Source organism: Lonchura striata, chromosome 1, assembly GCF_046129695.1.
Source record: "Lonchura striata isolate bLonStr1 chromosome 1, bLonStr1.mat, whole genome shotgun sequence".
Taxonomy (NCBI): domain Eukaryota; kingdom Metazoa; phylum Chordata; class Aves; order Passeriformes; family Estrildidae; genus Lonchura; species Lonchura striata.
The window spans coordinates 1,229,468-1,256,871 of record NC_134603.1 but is presented as its reverse complement, the minus strand read 5'-3'; the positions used below and the strand labels follow the sequence as shown (position 1 = coordinate 1,256,871).

The window sequence follows — 27,404 nt, the reverse complement described above, 5'->3', positions numbered from 1 at the left end:
GACACAGGGACAGGTCAGTGCCAGTTTGGGGTGACACTGGGGACACAGGGACAGGGTCAGTGCCAGTTTGGGGTCACAGTGACACAGGGACACAGGGACAGGTCAGTGCCAGTCTGGGGTGACAGTGACACTGGGGATACTGGGGACAGGGTCAATGCCAGTTTGGGGTGACACTGGGGACACTGGGACAGGGTCAGTGCCAGTCTGGGGTGACAGTGACACAGGGACAGGTCAGTGCCAGTTTGGGGTGACACTGGGGACACAGGGACAGGGTCAGTGCCAGTTTGGGGTGACAGTGACACTGGGGACAGGGTCAGTGCCAGTTTGGGGTGACACTGGGGACACAGGGACAGGGTCAGTGCCAGTTTGGGGTGACAGTGACACAGGGACAGGTCAGTGCCAGTTTGGGGTGACACTGGGGACACAGGGACAGGGTCAGTGCCAGTTTGGGGTCACAGTGACACTGGGGACACAGGGACAGGGTCAGTGCCAGTTTGGGGTGACACTGGGGATACTGGGGACAGGGTCAGTGCCAGTTTGGGGTGACAGTGACACTGGGGACACTGGGACAGGTCAGTGCCAGTTTGGGGTGACAGTGACACTGGGGACAGGGTCAGTGCCAGTTTGGGGTGACACTGGGGACACAGGGACAGGTCAGTGCCAGTTTGGGGTGACACTGGGGACAGGGTCAGTGCCAGTTTGGGGTCACAGTGACACAGGGACACAGGGACAGGTCAGTGCCAGTTTGGGGTCACAGTGACACAGGGACACAGGGACAGGTCAGTGCCAGTTTGGGGTGACACTGGGGATACTGGGGACAGGGTCAATGCCAGTTTGGGGTGACAGTGACACTGGGGACACTGGGACAAGGGTGGGTCTGGGTCAGGGGTCAGTCCGTCACCCCTGGTGACATTGGGGTGTCCCCAAGGGAGTGACAGGGCTGACGGGTCAGGGTGTGTCTGTGACCCCCAGGTGACACGGAGGTGACACCGGTGTCCCCACAGGAGGGTGGCAGTGCGACAGGACACCTGTAGGTGGGGTCAGGGTGTGTCTGTGACCCCCAGGTGGCACGGAGGTGACACCGGTGTCCCCACAGGAGGGTGGCAGTGCGACAGGACACCTGCAGCATCGTGGCCATCTCGCTGAACATCCTGCAGCGCGTCCACCCGGTCATCTGGTCCCTGAGCTCGCTGCCCTTCGACTGTACCCAGGCACTGCCTGTGCCCAAACCCATCGGTCAGTGACACTGACACTGACACTGACACTGACACAGTGACAGTGACACAGTGACAGTGACTGGGTCCCTGAGCTCGCTGCCCTTCGACTGTACCCAGGCACTGCCTGTGCCCAAACCCATTGGTCAGTGACACTGACACAGTGACACTGACAGTGACACAGTGACAGTGACAGTGACACAGTGACACAGTGACAGTGACACAGTGACAGTGACAGGGTCCCTGAGCTCGCTGCCCTTCGACTGTACCCAGGCACTGCCTGTGCCCAAACCCATCGGTCAGTGACACTGACACTGACACAGTGACACAGTGACAGTGACACAGTGACAGTGACAGGGTCCCTGAGCTCGCTGCCCTTCGACTGTACCCAGGCACTGCCTGTGCCCAAACCCATCGGTCAGTGACACAGTGACAGTGACACAGTGACACAGTGACAGTGACACTGACACAGTGACAATGACACTGTCCCTGTCCCCCTGTCACAGGAGGGGTGCTGACAGTGACACTGACAGTGACACTGTCCCTGTCCCCCTGTCACAGGAGGAGTGGTGACAGTGACACTGACGGTGACACTGATGGTGACACTGACGCTGTCCCCCTGTCCCCCTGTCACAGGAGGGGTGGTGACAGTGACACTGACAGTGACACTGTCCCTGTCCCCCTGTCACAGGAGGGGTGGTGACAGTGACACTGATGGTGACACTGACGCTGTCCCCCTGTCCCCTTGTCACAGGAGGAGTGGTGATCTTCGCTGTGAACTCGCTGCTCTACCTGAACCAGAGCGTGCCCCCGTACGGGGTGGCGCTCAACAGCCTCACCTGCGGCACCACCGTCTTCCCGCTGCGTGAGGGACACCGCCGGGCCTGCTGTCCCCTCCTGTCCCTGTCCCCTGTCCCTGTCCCTCCCTGTCTCTGTCCTTGACCCTGTCCCCATCCCTGTCCCATCCCTGTCCTTGTCCCCATCCCTGTCCCTGTCCCCTCCCCTGTCCCTGTCCCTGTCCCTGTCCCTGTCCTTGTCCCCATCCCTGTCCCTGTCCCCTCCCCTGTCCCTGTCCCTGTCCCTGTCCCTGTCCCTGTCCCTGTCCCCATCCCTGTCCCTGTCCCCATGTCTGTCCCTGTCCCCATCCCTGTCCCCATCCCTGTCCCCATCCCTGTCCCTGTCCCCATCCCTGTCCCCTGTCCCCTGTCTCCCTGTCCCCGTCCCTGCTGTGACTGTCCCTGTCCCCTGTCCCTATTCCTGTCCCCTGTCCCTGTCCCCCTGTCCCCGTCCCTGCTGTGACTGTCCCCGTCCCTGTCCCCTGTCCCTGTCCCCCTGTCCCCGTCCCTGCTGTGACTGTCCCTGTCCCTGTCCCCAGGGGTCCAGGAGGGCGTGAGGATCACTCTGGACTGTGCCCAGGCCACCTTCATCTCCTATGACAAGATGGTCATCTCACTCAAGGGGGGCGAGATGTGAGTCTGGGGGCGTCCCCAAGGATTTGGGGTGTCCCCAAGGATTTGGGGTGTCCCATGTCCCCCCCGCTGAAGTGCCACCCCCTGTCCCAGCCATGTCCTGGAGCTGGTTGGGGACAGGATGAGCTCTGTTCTTTTGGACAAGGGGGGGTCCTGGGTTTTTCTGGGGGTGTCCCCAAATATTTGGGGGTGTCCCCAAGGCTTTTGGGGTGTCCCAAACGGTTTGGAGGTGTCCCCAAGGCTTTTGGGGTGTCCCCGAGGGTTTGGGGTGTCCCCTGTCCTCCTCTGAGCTGTCCCCTCCCTGTCCCAGCTGTCTCAATGCTGATCACAAATGGGATGTGCTCTGTCCCTGGGACAAGGGGGGGTCCCTGGTGTTTCTGGGGGTGTCCCCAAATATTTGGGGGTGTCCCCAAGGAATTTTGGGGTGTCCCTAAGGGTTTGGGGTGTCCCCTGTCCCCCCCTGAGCTGTCACTTCCCTGTCCCAGCTACGTGCTGACGCTGATCACGGACGGGATGCGCTCCGTCCCTGGGACAAGGAGGGGGGTGCCTGTTTTTTCTGGGGGTGTCCCCAAATATTTGGGGGTGTCCCCAAGGGTTCATGGGTGTCCCCAAGGAATTTTGGGGTGTCCCCGAGGGTTTGGGGTGTCCCCTGTCCCCCCCTGAGCTGTCCCCTCCCCATCCCAGCTACGTGCTGACGCTGATCACAGATGGGATGCGCTCCGTCCCTGGGACAAGGATGGGGGTGCCTGGTTTTTCTGGGGATGTCCCCAAATATTTGGGGTGTCCCCAAGGAATTTTGGGGTGTCCCCGAGGGTTTGGGGTGTCCCCTGTCCCCCCCTGAGCTGTCCCCTCCTCATCCCAGCTACGTGCTGACGCTGATCACAGATGGGATGCGCTCCGTGCGCTCCTTCCACTTCGACAAAGCGGCCGCCTCCGTCCTCACCACCTGTGTAAGCACCTGGGCACACCTGGGCACAGCTGGGCACAGCTGGCACGCCCAGGGCACACCTGGGGACGCTCAGGGCACACCTGGGGACGCTCAGGGCACACCTGTGTCCCCAGATGGTCCCTCTGGAGCCGGGTTATCTGTTCCTGGGGTCCCGCCTGGGCAACTCCCTCCTGCTCAGGTACACGGAGAAGCTGCAGGAGCCCCCGGCCGGGGCGGGCAAGGAGGGGCCAGACAGACAGGTGAGACCCCAAAACTCACCTGGGCACCCCAAATCACACCTGGGCACCCCAAAACTCACCTGGGCATCGCAAAATCCCTCCCAAAGAACCCCAAATCCTCCCTGGGATCTCAAATCCCCATTCCTGAGTCCCTGGCCGGGGCGGGCAATGAGGGGCCCGACAGACAGGTGAGACCCCAAATCTCACCCCAAAATTCACCTGAGCACCTCAAAATTCACCTGGGCACCCCAAAATTCATCTGGGCACCCCAAAATCCCTCCCAAAGAACCCCAAATCCTCCCTGGGATCTCAAATCCCCATTCCTGAGTCCCTGGCCGGGGCGGGCAATGAGGGGCCCGACAGACAGGTGAGACCCCAAATCTCACCCCAAAATTCACCTGAGCACCTCAAAATTCACCTGGGCACCCCAAAATCCCTCCCAAAGAACCCCAAATCCTCCCTGGGATCTCAATTCCCCATCCCAGAGCCCCCGGCCGGGGCAGGCAAGGAGAGGCCCGACAGACAGGTGGGACCCCAAATCACACCTGGACACCCCAAAACTCACCTGTGTACCCCAAAACTCACCTGGGGATCCCCAAAATTCACCTGGGGAATCCCCAAAACTCACCTGGGTACCCCAAAATTCACCTGGGCACCCCAGATCATACCTGGGCAACCCAAAATTCACCTGGGGATCCCCAAAACTCACCTGGGCACCTCAAAATTCACCCCAAAACTCACCTGGGGGATCCCCAAAATTCACCTGGGCACCCCAAATCACACCTGGGCACCCCGAAACTCACCTGGGGGGACCCAAAACCCTTCCCAAGCACCCCAAAACCCTCAGGGGACCCCAAACCTGTCCCTGTCCCCCCCCAGGAGGAGCCCCCGGTGAAGAAGAAACGCTCGGAGCCATCGGGGCCATGGGCAGGTGGGGACACCTGGGGACATCTGGGATACACCTGGGGACAGCTGGGACACATCTGGAGACACCTGGGGACATCTGGGATACACCTGGGGACAGCTGGGACACACCTGGGGACAGCTGGGGACACACCTGGGACATCTGGAGACACCTGGGGACATCTGGGACAATCCTGGGGACACCTGGGACAGCTGGGACACACATGGGGATACCTGGGACACACCTGGGGACATCTGGGACACACATGGGGACATCTGGGACACACCTGGGGACATCTGGAGACACCTGGGGACATCTGGGACACACATGGGGATACCTGGGACACACCTGGGGACATCTGGGACACACCTGGGGACATCTGGAGACACCTGGGGACATCTGGGACACACATGGGGATACCTGGGACACACCTGGGGACATCTGGGACACACCTGGGGACATCTGGGACACACATGGGGATACCTGGGACACACCTGGGGACATCTGGGACACACCTGGGGACATCTGGGACACACGTGGTGTCACCTGAGGGACACCTGGGGACATCTGGGAGGGTGGCGAGGTGGCAGTGGGGGACAGGGGGGTGACAGCAGTGTCCTTGTCCCCAGCGGGTGACACAGGTGACCCAGGGGATGGCAGCGGGTGACCCAGGGGGTGACACAGGTGACCCAGGGGATGGCAGCGGGTGACCCAGGGGGTGACACAGGTGACACGGGGTGACACAGGTGACAGCTGTGTCCCCTGGCAGGGGGGAAGCCGCAGGCGCAGGACGAGGTGGACGAGATCGAGGTGTACGGCAGCGAGGCGGCCTCGGGGACACAGCTGGCCACCTACTCCTTCGAGGTACTGTCACCTGTGTCACCTCCCTGTCACCTGTCACCTGTGTGTCACCTCCCTATCACCTGTCTGTCACCTGTGTCACCTCCCTGTCACCCCAACCTGGCCACCTACTTCTTCGAGGTACTGTCACCTGTGTCACCTCCCTGTCACCTCCCTGTCACCTCTGTCACCTGTGTGTCACCTCCCTGTCACCTCCCTATCACCTGTCTGTCACCTGTGTCACCTCCCTGTCACCCCAACCTGGCCACCTACTCCTTTGAGGTACTGTCACCTGTGTCAGCTGTGTCACCTCCCTGTCACCTCCCTGTCACCTCTGTCACCTCTGTCACCTGTGTCACCTCTCTGTCACCTCCCTGTCACCTCCCTATCACCTGTCTGTCACCTGTCACCTGTGTCACCTCCCTGTCACCCCAACCTGGCCACCTACTCCTTCGAGGTACTGTCACCTGTGTCACCTCCCTGTCACCTCCCTGTCACCTCTGTCACCTGTGTGTCACCTGTCTGTCACCCCCTGTCACCCCAACCTGGCCACCTACTCCTTCGAGGTACTGTCAGCTGTGTCACCTCCCTGTCACCTCCCTGTCACCTCTGTCACCTGTGTGTCACCTCCCTGTCACCTCCCTATCACCTGTCTGTCACCTGTGTCACCTCCCTGTCACCCCAACCTGGCCACCTACTCCTTCGAGGTACTGTCAGCTGTGTCACCTCCCTGTCACCTCCCTGTCACCTCTGTCACCTGTGTGTCACCTCCCTGTCACCTCCCTATCACCTGTCTGTCACCTGTGTCACCTCCCTGTCACCCCAACCTGGCCACCTACTCCTTCAAGGTACTGCCACCTATGTGTCACCTGTGTCCCCTCCCTGTCACCTCTGTCACCTGTGTGTCACCTCCCTGTCACCTCCCTATCACCTGTCACCTGTCACCTGTGTCCCCTCCCTGTCACCTCTGTCACCTCCCTGTCACCTCCCTATCACCTGTCTGTCACCTGTCACCTGTGTCACCTCCCTGTCACCCCAACCTGGCCACCTACTCCTTTGAGGTACTGTCAGGTGTGTCAGCTGTGTCACCTCCCTGTCACCTCTGTCACCTCCCTGTCACCTCCCTGTCACCTCTGTCACCTGTGTGTCACCTCCCTGTCACCTCCCTATCACCTGTCTGTCACCTGTGTCACCTCCCTGTCACCCCAACCTGGCCACCTACTCCTTCAAGGTACTGTCACCTGTGTCGCCTGTGTCACCTCCCTGTCACCTCCCTGTCACCTGTGTGTCACCTCCCTGTCACCTCCCTGTCACCTCTGTCACCTCTGTCACCTGTGTCACCTCTCTGTCACCTCCCTGTCACCTCCCTATCACCTGTCTGTCACCTGTCACCTGTGTCACCTCCCTGTCACCCCAACCTGGCCACCTACTCCTTTGAGGTACTGTCAGGTGTGTCACCTCCCTGTCACCCGTCTGTCACCTGGTTCACCTCCCTGTCACCTGTCTGTCACCCCCTGTCACCCCAACCTGGCCACCTACTCCTTCGAGGTACTGTCACCTGTGTGTCACCTGTGTCACCTCCCTGTCACCCGTGTGTCACCCATGTGTCACCCGTGTGTCACCCGTGTGTCACCCGTGTGTCACCCGTGTCCCCCGTGGCCACGGTGTCCCCGTGCCAGGTGTGTGACAGCATCCTCAACATCGGGCCCTGCGCCAACGCCGCCATGGGGGAGCCGGCCTTCCTGTCCGAGGAGGTGAGACCCCAAAATCCACCCCAAAAACCCCAGAATTCACCCCAAAATCCACCCCAAACCCACCCCAAACCCGGCCTTCCTCTCCGAGGAGGTGAGACCCCAAAATGGACCCAAAAACCCCAGAATTCACCCCAAAATCCACCCCAAACACGGCCTTCCTCTCCGAGGAGGTGAGACCCCAAAATCCACCCCAAAACCCCCAGAATCCACCCCAAAATCCACCCCAAACCCACCCCAAACCTGGCCTTCCTGTCCGAGGAGGTGAGACCCCAAAATCCACCCCAAAACCCCCAGAATTCACCCCAAAATCCACCCCAAACCCGGCCTTCCTGTCCGAGGAGGTGAGACCCCAAAATCCACCCCAAAAACCCCAGAATTCACCCCAAAATCCACCCCAAACCCGACCTTCCTCTCCGAGGAGGTGAGACCCCAAAATGGACCCAAAAACCCCAGAATTCACCCCAAAATCCACCCCAAACCTGGCCTTCCTGTCCGAGGAGGTGAGACCCCAAAACATACCCAAAAACCCCAGAATCCACCCCAAAATCTGCCCCAAAAACCCCAAAATTCACCCCAAAATCCACCCCAAGAACCCCAAAATCCACCCCAAAATGTACCCCAAAATCCACCCCAAAAACACTCAAATCCACCCCAAAATCCACCCCAAGAACCCCAAAATGTACCCCAAACCTGGTCTTCCTGTCCAAGGAGGTAAGGGACCCAAAAACCCCAAAATCCACCCCAAAATGTACCCCAAAAACCCCAAAATGTACCCCAAAATTCCTGCACCCCAAAGCTGACCCCAATGACCCCAGCTCTGACCCCGCTGTCTCCGCAGTTCCAGAACAGCCCCGAGCCCGACCTGGAGATCGTCCTGTGCTCGGGCTACGGCAAGAACGGGGCGCTGACCGTGCTGCAGGTACCCAAAAACCCAAAAACACCCCAAAAACATCCCAAAAACCCAAAAAAACATCCCAAAAACAGCCCTGGGACCCCAAAACCCCAAAAACCACCCCAAAAACATCCCTGGGACCCCAAAACCCCCATAGCCCCAAACCCTCCCTGTGCTTGGGCTACGGCAAGAACGGGGCGCTGACCGTGCTGCAGGTACCCCAAAACCCCAAAAACACCCCAAAAACATCCCAAAAACCCAAAAAAACACCCCAAAAACAGCCCTGGGACCCCAAAACCCCCGTGACCCCAAACCCTCCCTGTGCTCGGGCTACGGCAAGAACAGGGCGCTGACCGTGCTGCAGGTACCCCAAAACCCCAAAAACCACCCCAAAACCATCCCCATAACCCCAAAAACCACCCCAAAAACATCCCTGGGACCCCACAAACCCCAAACCCTTCCCTGAAGTCCCAACCCCAAACCCCCACTGAACCCCCAAAACCGTGTATCACCCCTGCACCCCAAATCCCTTGTGGACCCCACAAACCCCAAGTCCCCCCTGAACCCCAAAACCCCAAATTCCCCCCAAATTCCAAAACCCCAAATCCCCCCTGAATCCCAAAACCCCCCAGAACCCCAAAATCCCAACTCCACTGTGAACCTCACAACCCCCAAATCCCTCCTGGACTCCCCCAAAACCCCAAATCCCCCCCCAAACCCCACAAACCCCAAATCCCTCCCAAATTCCCAAAATCCCAAAGCCCAAACCTGAACCCCAAAACCCCAAATTCCCTGTGGGCCCCCCCACAAACCCCAAATCCCCCCCCAAACCCAAATCCCTCCCAAATTCCCAAAATCCCAAAGCCCAAACCTGAACCCCAAAACCCCAAATCCCCCCACAAACCCCAAATCCCTCCCAAATTCCCAAAACCCCAAAGCCCAAACCTGAACCCCAAAACCCCAAATCCCCCCTCAAACCCAAATCCCTCCCAAATTCCCAAAATCCCAAAGCCCAAACCTGAACCCCAAAACCCCAAATCCCCCCCGAGCCCCCCGCACCGCCCAGTCCCCCCGCGGGAGGTTCCCGGGGGGCCGATCCCGGTGCCAGAGCAGGGCTGGGGTGAACCAGGGTGACCCCAAAGGCTGGGGTGCGCCTGTACCCCCCAGGGACACCCCAAAACCTGCCTGTACCCCCCCAGGGACACCCCAAAATCTGTGGGGTACCCCAAACCCCACCTGTACCCCCAGGGACACCCCAAAATCTGTGGGGTACCCCAAACCCCACCTGTACCCCCCAGGGACACCCCAAAACCCGTCTGTACCCCCCAGGGACACCCCAAAACCTGTGGGGTACCCCAAACCCCACCTGTACCCCCCAGGGACACCCCAAAACCCGTCTGTACCCCCCAGGGACACCCCAAAATCTGTGGGGTGCACCCCAAAACCCGCCTGTACCCCCCAGGGACACCTCAGAACTGTCCCCATGCCTGACTGCCACCCCTGTCCCTGTCCCTGTCCCTGTCCCATCCCTGTCCCTGTCCCTGTCCCGTCCCTGTCCCTGTCCCTGTCCCATCCCTGTCCCTGTCCCTGTCCCTGTCCCTGTCCCTGTCCCTGTCCCCGTCCCATCCCTGTCCCTGTCCCTGTCCCATCCCTGTCCCTGTCCCTGTCCCGTCCCTGTCCCTGTCCCCTGTCCCATCCCTGTCCCTGTCCCATCCCTGTCCCTGTCCCTGTCCCGTCCCTGTCCCTGTCCCTGTCCCCATCCCTGTCCCATCCCTGTCCCTGTCCCATCCCTGTCCCTGTCCCATCCCTGTCCCCATCCCTGTCCCGTCCCTGTCCCATCCCTGTCCCTGTCCCTGTCCCTGTCCCTGTCCCTGTCCCTGTCCCTGTCCCTGTCCCATCCCTGTCCCTGTCCCTGTCCCATCCCTGTCCCTGTCCCTGTCCTGTCCCTGTCCCTGTCCCTGTCCCTGTCCCATCCCTGTCCCTGTCCCATCCCTGTCCCTGTCCCCGTCCCTGTCCCATCCCTGTCCCTGTCCCATCCCTGTCCCTGTCCCTGTCCCTGTCCCTGTCCCTGTCCCATCCCTGTCCCATCCCTGTCCCATCCCTGTCCCGTCCCTGTCCCTGTCCCTGTCCCATCCCTGTCCCTGTCCCTGTCCCATCCCTGTCCCATCCCTGTCCCTGTCCCTGTCCCATCCCTGTCCCGTCCCTGTCCCTGTCCCTGTCCCATCCCTGTCCCTGTCCCTGTCCCATCCCTGTCCCATCCCTGTCCCATCCCTGTCCCTGTCCCTATCCCTGTCCCTGTCCCTGTCCCTGTCCCTGTCCCATCCCTGTCCCTGTCCCATCCCTGTCCCCGTCCCTGTCCCATCCCTGTCCCTATCCCTGTCCCCGTCCCGTCCCTGTCCCTGTCCCATCCCTGTCCCTGTCCCTGTCCCTGTCCCATCCCTGTCCCTGTCCCTGTCCCTGTCCCATCCCTGTCCCTGTCCCATCCCCGTCCCTGTCCCATCCCTGTCCCCATCCCTGTCCCTGTCCCATCCCTGTCCCTGTCCCTGTCCCATCCCTGTCCCTGTCCCTGTCCCGTCCCTGTCCCTGTCCCATCCCTGTCCCTGTCCCTGTCCCTGTCCCATCCCTGTCCCTGTCCCTGTCCCTGTCCCATCCCTGTCCCATCCCTGTCCCTGTCCCGTCCCTGTCCCTGTCCCATCCCTGTCCCTGTCCCTGTCCCTGTCCCATCCCTGTCCCATCCCTGTCCCTGTCCCATCCCTGTCCCTGTCCCATCCCTGTCCCTGTCCCTGTCCCTGTCCCATCCCTGTCCCTGTCCCATCCCTGTCCCTGTCCCATTGTCCCATTCCTGTCCCTGTCCCATCCCTGTCCCATCCCTGTCCCATTGTCACTCCCTGTCCCTGTCCCCAGCGCAGCATCCGGCCGCAGGTTGTGACCACCTTCGAGCTGCCTGGCTGTTACGACATGTGGACGGTCACCGCGCCCCCCCCGCGGGAACAGGTGTGTCCCCGTGTCACCCCCTGTGTCCCCGTGTCACCCCCTGTGTCACCCCCATCACCCCACTGTGTCCCTGTCATCCTTCCTGTGTCACCGTGTCCCCATGTCACCCCCCTGTGTCACCATGTCCCTGTGTCACCCCCCTGTCACCCCCATGTCCTTGTGTCACCCCCCTGTGTCACCATGTCCCCGTGTCACCCTCTGTGTCACCCCCCTGTGTCCCCTGTATCCCTGTGTCGTCCTTCCTATGTCACCTGTGTTCCCCATGCCACTCCCGTGTCCGTGTGTCACCCCCCTGTGTCACCCATGTCCCCATGTCATTCTCATGTCACCTGTGTTGCCGTGTCACCCCTGCGTCCCTGTCTCACCCCCCTGTGTCACCATGTCCCTGTGTCACCTGTGTCCCCGTGTCCCTGTGTCACCCCATGTCCCTGTGTCATCCCCCTGTGTCCCCGTGTCCCTGTGTCCCTGTGTCACCTGTGTCCCTGTGTCATCCCCCTGTGTCACCTTTGTCCCCATGTCCCCGTGTCCCTGTGTCACCTGTGTCCCCGTGTCCCTGTGTCACCTCTGTCACCTGTGTCCCCGTGTCCCTGTGTCACCTGTGTCCCTGTGTCACCTTTGTCCCCATGTCCCTGTGTCACCTCTGTCACCTGTGTCCCCATGTCCCTGTGTCACCTGTGTCCCCATGTCCCTGTGTCACCTGTGTCCCCGTGTCCCTGTGTCCCCGTGTCCCTGTGTCACCTGTGTCCCCATGTCCCTGTGTCACCTGTCACCTGTGTCCCCGTGTCCCTGTGTCACCTGTGTCCCCATGTCCCTGTGTCACCTGTGTCCCTGTGTCACCTGTCACCTGTGTCCCCGTGTCCCTGTGTCACCTTTGTCCCCATGTCCCTGTGTCACCTGTGTCCCTGTGTCCCTGTGTCACCTGTCACCTGTGTCCCCGTGTCCCTGTGTCACCTTTGTCCCCATGTCCCTGTGTCACCTGTGTCCCCATGTCCCTGTGTCACCTGTCACCTGTGTCCCCGTGTCCCTGTGTCACCTTTGTCCCCATGTCCCTGTGTCACCTCTGTCACCTGTGTCCCCATGTCCCTGTGTCACCTCTGTCACCTGTGTCCCCTGTCCCCGTGTCCCATGTGCCCTCACATCCCCACGTCCCTCCGTGTCCTCTGTGTCCCCATGTCCCCTGTCCCCGTGTCCCCTGTCCCCGTGTCCCCTGTCCCCACCGAGGCTCTGTCCCCCCAGCCCGAGGTGGCTCCGGGGACCAGCGCGGAGCCCGAGGCGGCGACGGCGGCTCCGGAAACTTCTGAGGAGGACGAGGAACGGCACGGCTTCCTCATCCTGAGCCGCGAGGACTCCACCATGGTGAGGACATGGGGACATGGGGACATTGGGGACATCATGGGGACATGGGGACAGGGCTTCCTCATCCTGAGCCGCGAGGACTCCACCATGGTGAGGGACATCATGGGGACATCTTGGGGACACCATGGGGACATCATGGGGACATCATGGGGACAGGGCTTCCTCATCCTGAGCCGCGAGGACTCCACCATGGTGAGGGACACCATGGGGACATCATGGGGACATCATGGGGACATCATGGGGACACCATGGGGACACCATGGGGACATGGGGACAGGGCTTCCTCATCCTGAGCCGCGAGGACTCCACCATGGTGAGGGACATCATGGGGACACCATGGGGACACCATGGGGACATGGGGACATCATGGGGACATCATGGGGACATCATGGGGACACCATGGGGACATGGGGACAGGGCTTCCTCATCCTGAGCCGCGAGGACTCCACCATGGTGAGGGACATCATGGGGACACCATGGGGACATCATGGGGACATCATGGGGACATCATGGGGACACCATGGGGACATGGGGACATCATGGGGACATCATGGGGACACCATGAGGACAGGGCTTCCTCATCCTGAGCTGCGAGGACTCCACCATGGTGAGGGACATCATGGGGACACCATGGGGACATCATGGGGACACCATGGGGACATCATGGGGACACCATGGGGACATCATGGGGACATGGGGACACCATGGGGACAGGGCTTCCTCATCCTGAGCTGCGAGGACTCCACCATGCTGAGGACATCATGGGGACACCATGGGGACATCATGGGGACATCATGGGGACATGGGGACATCATGGGGACATCATGGGGACATGGGGACATCATGGGGACAGGGCTTCCTCATCCTGAGCTGCGAGGACTCCACCATGGTGAGGACATCATGGGGACACCATGGGGACATCATGGGGACATCATGGGGACATGGGGACATCATGGGGACATCATGGGGACACCATGGGGACAGGGCTTCCTCATCCTGAGCCGCGAGGACTCCACCATGGTGAGGGACACCATGGGGACATCATGGGGACATCATGGGGACATGGGGACACCATGGGGACATCATGGGGACACCATGGGGACATCATGGGGACATCATGGGGACATCATGGGGACATGGGGACATCATGGGGACATCATGGGGACAGGGCTTCCTCATCCTGAGCCGCGAGGACTCCACCATGGTGAGGGACATCATGGGGACATCATGGGGACACCATGGGGACACCATGGGGACATCATGGGGACATGGGGACACCATGGGGACATGGGGACACCATGGGGACATCATGGGGACATGGGGACACCATGGGGACAGGGCTTCCTCATCCTGAGCTGCGAGGACTCCACCATGGTGAGGGACATCATGGGGACATTGGGGACATCATGGGGACACCATGGGGACACCATGGGGACATCATGGGGACATGGGGACAGGGCTTCCTCATCCTGAGCCGCGAGGACTCCACCATGGTGAGGGACAGGGAGCATCGTGGGGACAGTGACATGTTTTTGGGGACTTCCCTGGTTGCCACATCCAGGGCTCCGTCCCCCACAGTGTCCCCTGATTGTCCCCGTGTCCCCAAGGGACAGTGACCTGGATTTGGGGTCACCCTGGGGTCTGGCCCTGCCCGGTGTCCCCTCAGTGTCCCCATGTCCCTCCTTGAGGACGGCAGCCATGTTCTGGTGGCAGTGTGGGTGCCACGTCCTGATGTCCCCAGTGTCCCCAATTTCCCCAAACCCCTCCAATGTCCCCAGTGTCCCCAGTGTCCCTGATGTCCCCAATGTCCCCCAATATCCCCCAGTGTCCCCAATGTCCCCAATGTCCCCAATGTCCCCCCAATGTCCTCAATGTCCCCAGTGTCCCCAATGTCCCCCCAATGTCCTCAATGTCCCCAGTGTCCCCAGTGTCCCAATGCCCCCAGTGTCCCCTCAGTGTCCCCTCAGTGTCCCCCAATGTCCCCGATGTCCCCAGATCCTGCAGACGGGCCAGGAGATCCTGGAGCTGGACACGAGCGGCTTCGCCACGCAGGGCCCGACCGTGTTCGCGGGGAACCTGGGCCAGGGCCAGTTCATCGTGCAGGTGTCACCACTGGGGCTGCGGCTGCTGCAGGGCGGTGAGTGACACACCTGGGACACCTGGGGACACACCTGGGGACACACCTGGGACATTGGGGACACCTGGGGACAGGGCCAGTTCATTGTGCAGGTGTCACCACTGGGGCTGCGGCTGCTGCAGGGCGGTGAGTGACACACCTGGGGACACCTGGGACACACCTGGGGACAGGGACACACCTGGGGACACCTGGGACACACCTGGGGACACCTGGGACACACCTGGGGCCAGGGCCAGTTCATCGTGCAGGTGTCACCGCTGGGGCTGCGGCTGCTGCAGGGCGGTGAGTGACACACCTGGGACACACCTGGGGACACACCTGGGGACAGGGACACACCTGGGACACACCTGGGGACAGGGACACACCTGGGGACACCTGGGACACACCTGGGGCCAGGGCCAGTTCATCGTGCAGGTGTCACCGCTGGGGCTGCGGCTGCTGCAGGGCGGTGAGTGACACACCTGGGACACACCTGGGACACACCTGGGGACACACCTGGGACATTGGGGACACACCTGGGGCCAGGGCCAGTTCATCGTGCAGGTGTCACCACTGGGGCTGCGGCTGCTGCAGGGCGGTGAGTGACACACCTGGGGGACACCTGGGGACACCTGGGGACACACCTGGGACATTGGGGACACCTGGGGCCAGGGCCAGTTCATCGTGCAGGTGTCACCACTGGGGCTGCGGCTGCTGCAGGGCAGTGAGTGACACACCTGGGGGACACCTGGGGACACCTGGGGACACACCTGGGACACACCTGGGACACACCTGGGGACACCTGGGGACACACCTGGGGACAGGGACACACCTGGGGACAGGGACACACCTGGGAATACCTGGGACACCTGGGACACACCTGGGATACACCTGGGGTGACACCAGGGTGTCACACGGGCCCTGCTGCGTCCCCAGGTGTGACATCAAGGGGGTGGCAGAGGAAGAGGTGACACCAGAGGGTGGCACCAGGGGGACACTGCTGGGCCATTCTTGGGGCTGCAGTGACAGGTGACATTGGCAGGTGACACAGGGGGTGTAACACTGCTGTGATCCCATGGTGACACTGTTGTGTCACTGCTGTCCCCACACGGGTTTGGGTGACACAGGGGGTGTAACACTGCTGTGACCCCATGGTGACACTGTTGTGGCACTGCTGTCCCCACACGGGTTTGGGTGACACAGGGGGTGTAACACTGCTGTGACCCCATGGTGACACTGTTGTGGCACTGCAGTCCCCACACGGGTTGGGGGTGACACGGGGGTGATGTGACACTGCTGTGACCCTGCTGTGACCCCCTGGTGACACTGTTGTGTCACTGCTGTCCCCACATGGGTTTGGGTGACACAGGGGTGATGTGACACTGCTGTGACCCCCTGGTGACCCCGCTGTCCCCACAGTGACCCAGCTGCACTTCGTCCCCGTGGGTTTGGGTGACACAGGGGTGATGTGACCCCCTGGTGACACCGTTGTCCCCGCAGTGACCCAGCTGCACTTTGTCCCCGTGGGTTTGGGTGACACAGGGGTGATGTGACACCACTGTGACCCTGCTGTGACCCCATGGTGACACTGTTGTGTCACTGCTGTCCCCGCAGTGACCCAGCTGCACTTCGTCCCCGTGGACCTGGGCTCGCCCATCGTGCACTGCGCCGTGGCCGATCCCTTCGGGGTGCTGCTCAGCGCCGACGGCCACCTGGCCACCTTCACCCTCAAGGGGGACACCTACGGCGGCCGCGCCCCGCGCCTGGCGCTGCTGCGGCCCCCGGTGGCACACGTGAGTGTCACCCGTGTCCCCAACCCCTCCTGACCCAACCAAACCCCTCCTGACTGTCCTGCTGTGGCCCCTGGTGGCACACGTGAGTGTCACCCGTGTCCCCAACCCCTCCTGACTGTCCCCAACCCCTCCTGACTGTCCCCAACCCCTCCTGACCCAACCAAACCCCTCCTGACTGTCCTGCTGCGGCCCCCGGTGGCACACGTGAGTGTCACCCGTGTCCCCAACCCCTCCTGACCCAACCAAACCCCTCCTGACTGTCCTTGCTGTGGTCCCTGGTGGCACACCTGACTGTCACCCGTGTCCCCAACCCCTCCTGACTGTCCTTGCTGTGGTCCCTGGTGGCACACCTGACTGTCACCCGTGTCCCCAACCCCTCCTGACTGTCCTTGCTGTGGTCCCTGGTGGCACACCTGACTGTCACCCGTGTCCCCAACCCCTCCTGACTGTCTGTCCCCAACACCTCCTGACTGTCCCCAACCCCTCCTGACTGTCCCCAACCCGTCCCAACCCAACCCAACCCCTCCTGATTGTCCCTGCTCCTGCCACCCGTGGCACACATGAGTGTCACCCTGTCACCTCTGTCCCCAACCCCTCCTGGCGCTGCTGCGGCCCCCGGTGGCACACGTGAGTGTCACCGTGTCACCATGTCCCCAACCACCTGTCCCTGTCCCTGCTGTGGCCCCCATTGGCACATGTGAGTGTCACCTATGTCCCCAACCCCTCCCAACCCAACCCAGCCACCCCTGACTGTCCCTGCTGCAGCCCCCGGTGGCACACGTGAGTGTCACCGTGTCACCGTGTCCCCAACCCTTCCTGACTGTCCTTGCTGTGGCCACCTGTGGCACACGTGAGTGTCACCGTGTCACCTGTGTCCCCAACCCTTCCTGACTGTCCCTGCTGTGGCTACCTGTGGCACACGTGAGTGTCACCGTGTCCCCAACCCTTCCTGCCTGTCCCTGCTGCGGCCACCCGTGTCACACATGAGTTCCCCCGGTGTCACCTCTGTCCCCATTGATGTCCCCGTTGTCCCCTGCAGTCCTCGCGGGTGACGGCGCTCTGCCTGTACCAGGACCTTTCCGGAATGTCCTCAACGTCCCCAGTGTCCCCATTGATGTCCCCAATGTCCCCAATGTCCCCCAATGTTCCCAATGTCCCCCAATGTCCCCAATGTCCCCAATGTCCCCCAATGTCCCCCAATGTCCCCCCAATGTCCCCAATGTCCCCCCAATGTCCTCAATGTCCCCAATGTCCCCAATGTCCCCCAATGTCCCCCCAATGTCCCCAATGTCCCCAATGTCCCCAATGTCCCCAATGTCCCTGTTAATGTCCCCATTGATGTCCCCGTTGTCCCCTGCAGTCCTCGCGGGTGACGGCGCTCTGCCTGTACCGGGACCTTTCCGGAATGTCCCCGTTGATGTCCCCAATGTCCTCACTGACGTCCTCAATGTCCTCAATGTCCCCGTTGATGTCCCCAATGTCCCCAGTGTCCCCATTGATGTCCCCATTGATGTCCCCAATGTCCCCGTTGATGTCCCCAATGTCCCGTTGTCTCCTGCAGTCCTCGCGGGTGACGGCGCTCTGCCTGTACCGGGACCTTTCTGGAATGTCCCCGTTGATGTCCCCAGTGTCCCCAGTGTCCCCATTGATGTCCCCCAATGTCCCCGTTGATGTCCCCAGTGTCCCCGTTGATGTCCCCAATGTCCCATTGTCCCCTGCAGTCCTCGCGGGTGACGGCGCTCTGCCTGTACCGGGACCTTTCTGGAATGTCCCCATTGATGTCCCCAATGTCCCCATTGATGTTCCCAGTGTCCCCAATGTCTCTGTTGATGTCCCCAATGTCCCCGTTGATGTCCCCAATGTCACCAGTGTCCCCACTGATGTCCCCAATGTCCCATTGTCCCCTGCAGTCCTCGCGGGTGACAGCGCTCTGCCTGTACCGGGACCTTTCCGGAATGTTCACCACCGAGAGCCGCGCCCCCCGCGAGGAGCCCCCGCCCCGCCCCCACGCCGAGGCCGAGACCCTCATCCAGGACCTCAGGTGGGTCACAAGGTCCCCAAGGTGTCCCCAGGTGTCCCCAAGATGTCCCCAGGTGTCCCCAGTCTCCAGGTATTCCCAGCTGTGTCTCCAGCGATGTTCTCAGGTGTCCCCAGGTGTGTCCCAGGTGTGTCTCAGGTGTCCCCAGGTGTCCCCCAGGTGTGTCCCAGGTGTGTCCCAGGTGTGCCCAATCTCCAGGTGTTCCTGGTTGTGTCTCCAGGGATGTTCTCAGGTGTATCTCAGGTCTATCCCAGGTGTGCCCGGGTGTGTCCAGGTGTTCCCCAGGTGTGCCCAGTTGTATCGCAGGTGTGCCCAGCTGTATGTCAGGTCTATCCTAGGTGTGCCCAGGTGTCCCCAGGTGTGCCCAGGTGGTTCCCAGGTGCATCCAGGTAACTCAGGTGTGTCCAGGGTTTCCTCAGTGTATCCCAGATGACCCCAGGTGAACTCAGGTGTGCCCAGGTCTATCCCAGCTGTATCCCAGATAACTCAGGTGTGCCCCAGGTGTGCCCATATGTGCCCAGGTGTATCCCAGGTGTACCCAGGTGTGCCCAGGTGTGCCCAGGTAACTCAGGTGTGCTGTCTCCTGCAGCGGCTTGGTGGACGACGAGGACGAGATGCTGTACGGGGACTGGGGGGGTGTTTCCAGGGGGGTCCCAGGTTTATCCCAGGTGTACCCAGGTGTACCCAGGTGTATCCTAGGTGTACCCAGGTGTACCCAGGTGTACCCAGGTGTGCCCAGGTGTGCCCAGGTAACTCAGGTGTGCCCATGTCCCACAGCGGCTCGGTGGACGACGAGGAGGAGATGCTGTACGGGGACTGGGGGGTGTTTCCAGGGGGGTCCCAGGTGTATCCCAGGTGTACCCAGGTGTGTCCAGGTGTGCCCAGGTGTGCCCAGGTGTGCCCAGGTGTGCCCAGGTAACTCAGGTGTGCCCATGTCCCGCAGCGGCTCGGTGGACGACGAGGAGGAGATGCTGTACGGGGACTGGGGGGTGTTTCCAGGGGGGTCCCAGGTGTATCCCAGGTGTATCCCAGGTGTACCCCAGGTGTGCCCAGGTGTGCCCAGGTGTGCCCAGGTAACTCAGGTGAGCTGTCTCCCGCAGCGGCTCGGTGGACGACGAGGAGGAGATGCTGTACGGGGACTGGGGGGTGTTTCCAGGGGGTTCCCAGGTGTATCCCAGGTGTGAACAGGTGTATCCCAGGTGTGCCCAGGTCTGTGCCAGGTCTATCCCAGGTGTGCCCCAGGTGTGCCCAGGTCTATGCCAGGTCTATCCCAAGTCTATCCCAGGTCTATCCCAGGTGTATCCCAGGTGTATCCCAGGTGTACCCAGGTGTATCCCAGGTCTATTCCAGGTGTACCCAGGTGTATCCCAGGTGTGCCCAGGTAACTCAGGTGTGCCCATGTCCCGCAGCGGCTCGGTGGACGACGAGGAGGAGATGCTGTACGGGGACTGGGGGGTGTTTCCAGGGGGGTCCCAGGTGTATCCCAGGTGTATCCCAGGTGTGCCCAGGTGTGCCCAGGTGTGCCCAGGTAACTCAGGTGTGCCCATGTCCCGCAGTGGCTCGGTGGACGACGAGGAGGAGATGCTGTACGGGGACTGGGGGGTGTTTCCAGGGGGGTCCCAGGTTTATCCCAGGTGTACCCAGGTGTACCCAGGTGTGCCCAGGTGTGCCCAGGTAACTCAGGTGTGCTGTCTCCCGCAGCGGCTCGGTGGACGACGAGGAGGAGATGCTGTACGGGGACTGGGGGGTGTTTCCAGGGGGGTCCCAGGTGTACCCCAGGTGTACCCAGGTGTGCCCAGGTGTGCCCAGGTGTGCCCAGGTGTGCCCAGGTAACTCAGGTGAGCTGTCTCCCGCAGCGGCTCGGTGGACGACGAGGAGGAGATGCTGTACGGGGACTCGGGGGGCTCGGGCCGCTCGCCGCCCCGGGAGGAGCCGCGGCGGGCGGGACCCCCCGAGCGCGAGCCGGCCCCGCTCCGGCCCGAGCCCTCGCACTGGTGCGTGCTGGCCCGGGAGAACGGCCACATGGAGGTACTGGGAGCACTGGGAGGGACTGGGAATGGGAACTGGGAATGGGGAACTGGGAACGGGGCTGGGAACTGGGCTGGGAACTGGGAACGGGGATGGGGAGACTGGGAACGGGGCTGGGAACTGGGAATGGGGCTGGGAATGGGAATGGGACTGGGGAACTGGGAATGGGGCTGGGAACTGGGAACGGGGATGGGGAACTGGGAACGGGGATGGGAAACTGGGAACGGGGCTGGGGACTGGGAATGGGAACTGGGAACAGGGCTGGGGAACTGGGAACGGGGATGGGAAATTGGGAATGGGGCTGGGGAACTTGGAACGGGGCTGGGAACTGGGAATGGGGATAGGAATGGGGCTGGGAACTGGGAATGGGAACTGGGAACGGGGCTGGGAACTGGGAACAGGGATGGGAATGGGGCTGGGAACTGGGAACGGGGATGGGGAACTGGGAACAGGGCTGGGGAACTGGGTATGGGGCTGGGGAACTGGGAATGGGAACTGGGAACAGGGCTGGGGAACTGGGAACGGGGATGGGAAACTGGGAATGGGGCTGGGAACTGGGAACGGGGATGGGAATGGGGCTGGGAATGGGAACGGGGCTGGGAACTGGGAACGGGGATGGGAACTGGGAACGGGGATGGGAATGGGGCTGGGAATGGGAACGGGGCTGGGAACTGGGAACGGGGATGGGAACTGGGAACGGGGATGGGGAACTGGGAACGGGGCTGGGAATGGGAATGGGACTGGGGAACTGGGAATGGGGCTGGGGAACTGGGAACGGGGCTGGGAACTGGGAATGGGGCTGGGAACTGGGAACGGGGCTGGGAACTGGGAACGGAGTTCCAGTATTCCCATTTTCCAGTTGCTGTTTTCCCTCTGGAATTCCCATTGTTCTCCTGTCACAATTCCCATTGTTCTCCTGCAGGAATTCCCATTGTTTTCCTGCAGGAATTCCCATTGTTCTCCTGTCACAATTCCCATTGTTTTCCTGTCACAATTCCCATTCTCCCCCCATAACTCCCATTGTTTTTCCACCATGATTTTTGTTTTCCTTCTGGAATTCCTGTCATTTTCCCTCCAGAATTCCTGTTTTTCAATTCCCATTTTCCCCCAGAATTCCCACTGTTTTCCCCCTGGAATTCCCATTGGTTTCCTGCAGGAATTCCCATTGTTTTCCTGTCACGGTTCCCATCATTTTCCTGTCACAATTCCCATCCTTTACCTGCCAGAATTCCCATTTTCAGTTGCTCTTTTCTTTCTGCCATTCCCATTCCCCCACCAATTAACTCCCATTCTTCTCCCACCATCATTTTCGTTCTCCCATGAAAATTCCCATTTTTTCCCCCCGTAATTCCCACTTTTCCCATTTTCCCCAAGATCTCCCAGGTTCCTGAGTGGTGCCTGGTTTTCCTGGTGCAGAATTCCCAGCAGGGCAGCGGGTGCTGGTGGATTCCTCCTTCGAGCAGCCCCAGTTCCCATTTCCCCCCAGAATTCCTGGTGTTTACCCCTGGAATTCCCATTTTCCAATTGTTGTTTTCCTGCTGGAATTCCCATTGTTTCCCCTCTGGAATCCCCATTGTTTTCCTCACAGAATTCCCATTCTTTTCCTCTCAGAATTCCCATTCCTGTCCCCCACCAATACCTCCCATTGTTCTCCCTGTGTGATTTTTGTTTTCCCATCATCATTCCCACCATTTTCCCCCTGGAATTCCCACTGTTCTCCTGTCACAATTCCCATCATTTTCCTGCAGGAATTCCCATCATTTTCCCATCACAATTCCCATCCTTTTCCTACCAGAATTCCCATTTTCAGTTGCTCTTTTCTTGCTGCAATTCCCATTTCCCTCCCCATATAACTCCCATTCTTCTCCCACCGTCATTTTCGTTCTCCCATCAAAATTCCCATTTTTTTTCCCAATTTTTTCCATTTTCCCCAAGATCTCCCAGGTTCCTGAGTGGTGCCTGGTTTTCCTGGTGCAGAATTCCCAGCAGGGCAGCGGGTGCTGGTGGATTCCTCCTTCGAGCAGCCCCAGTTCCCATTTTCCCCCAGAATTCCTGGTGTTTACCCCTGGAATTCCCATTGGTTTCCTGCAGGAATTCCCACTGTTCTCCTGTCACAATTCCCATCATTTTCCTGCAGGAATTCCCATCATTTTCCCATCACAATTCCCATCCTTTTCCTACCAGAATTCCCATTTTCAGTTGCTCTTTTCTTGCTGCCATTCCCATTCCCCTCCCCATATAACTCCCATTCTTCTCCCACCGTCATTTTCGTTCTCCCATCAAAATTCCCATTTTTTTTCCCCGTAATTCCCATTTTTCCCATTTTCCCCAAGATCTCCCAGGTTCCCAAGTGGTGCCTGGTGTTCCTGGTGCAGAATTCCCAACAGGGCAGCGGGTGCTGGTGGATTCCTCCTTCAGGCAGCCCCAGTTCCCATTTCCCCCCAGAATTCCTGGTGTTTTCCCCCTGGAATTCCCATTGTTTTCCTGCAGGAATTCCCATCATTTTCCCATCACAATTCCCATCATTTTCCTGTCACAATTCCCATCGTTTACCTGCCAGAATTCCCATTTTCAGTTGCTCTTTTCTTGCTGCCATTCCCATTCCCCTCCCCATGTAACTCCCATTCTTCTCCCACCATCATTTTCGTTCTCCCATCAAAATTCCCATTTTTTCCCCCCGTAATTCCCATTTTTCCCATTTTCCCCAAGATCTCCCAGGTTCCTGAGTGGTGCCTGGTTTTCCTGGTGCAGAATTCCCAGCAGGGCAGCGGGTGCTGGTGGATTCCTCCTTCAGGCAGCCCCATTTCCCTTTTCCCCCCAGAATTCCTGGTGTTTACCCCTGGAATTCCCATTTTCCAATTGTTGTTTTCCTGCTGGAATTCCCATTGTTTCCCCTCTGGAATCCCCATTGTTTTCCTCACAGAATTCCCATTCTTTTCCTCTCAGAATTCCCATTCCTGTCCCCCACCAATACCTCCCATTGTTCTCCCTGTGTGATTTTTGTTTTCCCATCATCATTCCCACCATTTTCCCCGTGGAATTCCCACTGTTCTCCTGTCACAATTCCCATCATTTTCCCATCACAATTCCCATCATTTTCCCATCACAATTCCCATCGTTTTCCTACCAGAATTCCCATTTTCAGTTGCTCTTTTCTTGCTGCCATTCCCATTCCCCTCCCCATACAACTCCCATTCTTCTCCCACCGTCATTTTCGTTCTCCCATGAAAATTCCCATTTTTTCCCCCCGTAATTCCCACTTTTCCCGTTTTCCCCAAGATCTACCAGGTTCCCGAGTGGCGCCTGGTGTTCCTGGTGAAGAACTTCCCGGTGGGGCAGCGGGTGCTGGTGGATTCCTCCTTCGGGCAGCCGGCGGCCGAGCCCCGCAAGGACGAGCGCGGCGAGCGGGAGCTGCCGCACGTGCGGGAGCTGCTGCTGGTGGGGCTGGGCCGTGCCCAGAGCCGCCCCTTCCTGCTGGTACTGGGCAAACTGGGAGCACTGGGAGCACTGGGAGCTGCCGCACGTGCGGGAGCTGCTGCTGGTGGGGCTGGGCCGCGCCCAGAGCCGCCCCTTCCTGCTGGTACTGGGCAAACTGGGCAAACTGGGAGCACTGGGAGCGCTGGGATGGGCACTGGGAGCACTGGGAGCTGCCCCACGTGCGGGAGCTGCTGCTGGTGGGGCTGGGCCGTGCCCAGAGCCGCCCCTTCCTGCTGGTACTGGGCAAACTGGGAGCACTGGGAGCACTGGGAGCGCTGGGATGGGCACTGGGAGCACTGGGATGGGCACTGGGATGGCACTGGGATGGCACTGGGATGGGCACTGGGAGCACTGGGAACACTGGGAGCACTGGGATGGGCACTGGGATGGCACTGGGATGGGCATTGGGATGGGCACTGGGAGCACTGGGAGCTGCCGCACGTGCGGGAGCTGCTGCTGGTGGGGCTGGGCCGTGCCCAGAGCCGCCCCTTCCTGCTGGTACTGGGCAAACTGGGAGCACTGGGAGCACTGGGAGTGCTGGGATGGGCACTGGGATGGGCACTGGGATGGGCACTGGGATGGGCACTGGGATGGGCACTGGGAGCACTGGGATGGCACTGGGATGGGCACTGGGAGCACTGGGAGCTGCCGCACGTGCGGGAGCTGCTGCTGGTGGGGCTGGGCCGTGCCCAGAGCCGCCCCTTCCTGCTGGTACTGGGCAAACTGGGCAAACTGGGAGCACTGGGAGCGCTGGGATGGGCACTGGGAGCACTGGGAGCACTGGGATGGGCACTGGGATGGGCACTGGGATGGGCACTGGGAGCACTGGGATGGGCACTGGGAGCACTGGGAGCACTGGGATGGGCACTGGGATGGGCACTGGGAGCACTGGGAGCACTGGGATGGGCACTGGGATGGGCACTGGGAGCACTGGGAGCACTGGGATGGGCACTGGGAGCACTGGGATGGCACTGGGATGGATTTTTGGGGTTCGGGGTTGGATTTTGGGGTTCTGGGATGGATTTTGGGGTGACTCTGGCCGTTTTCGGGGTGACTCCTGCTGTTTTTGGGGTGACTCTGGCCGTTTTCGGGGTGACTCTGGCCATTTTTGGGGTTCAGGTGCACGTGGAGCAGGAGCTGCTCCTCTACGAGGCCTTTGGGGTTCCGGGATGGATTTTGGGGTTCCGGGATGGATTTTGGGGTTCCGGGATGGATTTTGGGGTTCGGGGATGGATTTTGGGGTGACTCTGGCTGTTTTTGGGGTGACTCTGGCCATTTTTGGGGTTCAGGTGCACGTGGAGCAGGAGCTGCTCCTCTACGAGGCCTTTGCCCACGACTCCCAGCTGGGCCAGAGCAACCTCAAGGTTCGGTTCCGCAAGGTGAGAGGGGCTGGGGGGATTTTGGGGGGTCCAGGGGGGGCCTGGGGGGATTTGGGGGGTCTTGGGGGGATTTGGGGAGAATTTGGGGGGTCCTGGGGCGATTTGGGGTGCCTGGGGGAATTTGGGGAGGATTTTTTGGGGGCATTTGGGGATGATTTTTTGGGGTCTCCAGGACGATTTGGAGAGGATTTTCCGGGGGTCTCTGGGGGGATTTTGGGAAGATTTTTTTGGGGGATTTTTGGATGATTTTTTGGGGGTCTCCAGGAGGATTTGGGGAGGATTTTTCGGGGCTCCCTGGCAGGATCTGGGGGGATTTTTCGGGGGTCCTCGGGAGGATTTGGGGAGGATTTCTTGGGGTCTCCAGGAGGATTTGAAGAGGTTTTTCTGGGGGGATTTTGGGAAGATTTTTCTGGGGGATTTGGGGATGATTTTTGGGGGTCTCCAGGAGGATTTGGGGAGGATTTTTCAGGGGAATTTGAGGAGGATTTTTCAGGGGGATTTGAGGAGGATTTTTTGGAGGTCTCCAGGAGAATTTGGGGGGATTTTCCGGGGCTCCCTGGCAGGATCTGGGGGGATTTTTCGGGGGTTCCCGGCAGGATCTGGGGGGATTTTCCGGGGGTCCCTGGGAGGATCTGGGGGGATTTTTCGGGGGTCCCCGGCAGGATCTGGGGGGATTTTTCGGGGGGATTTGGGGAGGATTTTTTGGATGTCACCGGAGGGATTTTCTGGGGGTCTCTGGGGGGATTTTCGGGGCTCCCCGGCAGGATCTGGGGGGATTTTCGGGGCTCCCCGGCAGGATCTGGGGGGATTTTTCGGGGGTCCCCAGCAGGATCTGGGGGGATTTTTCGGGAGGATTTGGGGAGGATTTTTTGGATGTCTCTGGAAGGGATTTTCCGGGGGTCCCCGGCAGGATCTGGGGGGATTTTCGGGGGTCCTCGGCAGGATCTAGGGGGATTTCCGGGGGTCCCCGTCAGGATCTGGGGGGATTTTCGGGGGTCTCCGTCAGGACTTGGGGGGATTTTCGGGGCTCCCCGGCAGGATCTGGGGGGATTTTCGGGGCTCCCCGGCAGGATCTGGGGGGATTTTCGGGGCTCCCTGGCAGGATCTGGGGGGATTTTTTGGGGGTCCCCAGCAGGATCTGGGGGGATTTTTGGGGCTCCCTGGGAGGATCTGGGGGGATTTTTCGGGGGTCCCTGGCAGGATCTGGGGGGATTTTTCGGGGGTCCCCAGCAGGATCTGGGGGGATTTTCGGGGGTCCCCGGCAGAATCTGGGGGGATTTCCGGGGGTCCCCGTCAGGATCTGGGGGGATTTTCGGGGGTCTCCGTCAGGACTTGGGGGGATTTTCGGGGCTCCCCGGCAGGATCTGGGGGGATTTTCCGGGGCTCCCCGGCAGGATCTGGGGGGATTTTTGGGGCTCCCTGGGAGGATCTGGGGGGATTTTTCGGGGGTCCCCGGCAGGATCTGGGGGGATTTTCGGGGGGATTTGGGGAGGATTTTTTGGATGTCACCGGAGGGATTTTCTGGGGGTCTCTGGGGGGATTTTCGGGGCTCCCCGTCAGGATTTGGGGGGATTTCCGGGGCTCCCCGGCAGGATCTGGGGGGATTTTTCGGGGGTCCCCAGCAGGATCTGGGGGGATTTTTCGGGGGGATTTGGGGAGGATTTTTTGGGTGTCTCTGGAAGGGATTTTCCGGGGGTCCCCGGCAGGATTTGGGGGGATTTCCGGGGGTCCCCGGCAGGATCCGGGGGTCCCTCAGCCCCGCCTCCGCCCAGGTGCCGCACGGGATCAATTTTCGGGAGAAGAAGCCGCGGCCGTCGCGGAAGAAGCCGGAGGGGCCGGCGGCCGGGGGGGCCGCGGGCGGGACCCCCGAGGAGCCGGGGGGGCCCCGGGGCCGCGTGGCGCGCTTCCGCCCCTTCCACGACATCTACGGCTACTCGGGGGTCAGCACCCCGAAAACCCGGGCACCCCGAATCCACCGGGACC

The 27,404-nt window shown here is 60.8% G+C and overlaps 1 protein-coding gene across 1 annotated transcript in view; it reads left to right on the top strand.

Moving 5' to 3' along the window:
• Nucleotides 1–27,404, top strand: part of CPSF1 (cleavage and polyadenylation specific factor 1) — a 64,999-nt gene that overhangs the window by 15,828 nt on the left and 21,767 nt on the right. Inside the window, exons 8-25 of the mRNA XM_077781699.1 lie at nt 1,097–1,236; nt 1,969–2,079; nt 2,590–2,683; nt 3,546–3,633; nt 3,746–3,871; nt 4,733–4,781; nt 5,524–5,618; nt 7,274–7,348; nt 8,187–8,267; nt 11,145–11,234; nt 12,471–12,590; nt 14,586–14,727; nt 16,321–16,499; nt 18,410–18,540; nt 20,394–20,565; nt 23,845–24,042; nt 25,332–25,421; nt 27,194–27,361. Of these exons, the coding sequence (XP_077637825.1) occupies nt 1,097–1,236; nt 1,969–2,079; nt 2,590–2,683; nt 3,546–3,633; nt 3,746–3,871; nt 4,733–4,781; nt 5,524–5,618; nt 7,274–7,348; nt 8,187–8,267; nt 11,145–11,234; nt 12,471–12,590; nt 14,586–14,727; nt 16,321–16,499; nt 18,410–18,540; nt 20,394–20,565; nt 23,845–24,042; nt 25,332–25,421; nt 27,194–27,361 (2,149 nt within the window). The remainder of the gene's footprint in view (nt 1–1,096; nt 1,237–1,968; nt 2,080–2,589; nt 2,684–3,545; nt 3,634–3,745; nt 3,872–4,732; nt 4,782–5,523; nt 5,619–7,273; nt 7,349–8,186; nt 8,268–11,144; nt 11,235–12,470; nt 12,591–14,585; nt 14,728–16,320; nt 16,500–18,409; nt 18,541–20,393; nt 20,566–23,844; nt 24,043–25,331; nt 25,422–27,193; nt 27,362–27,404) is intronic.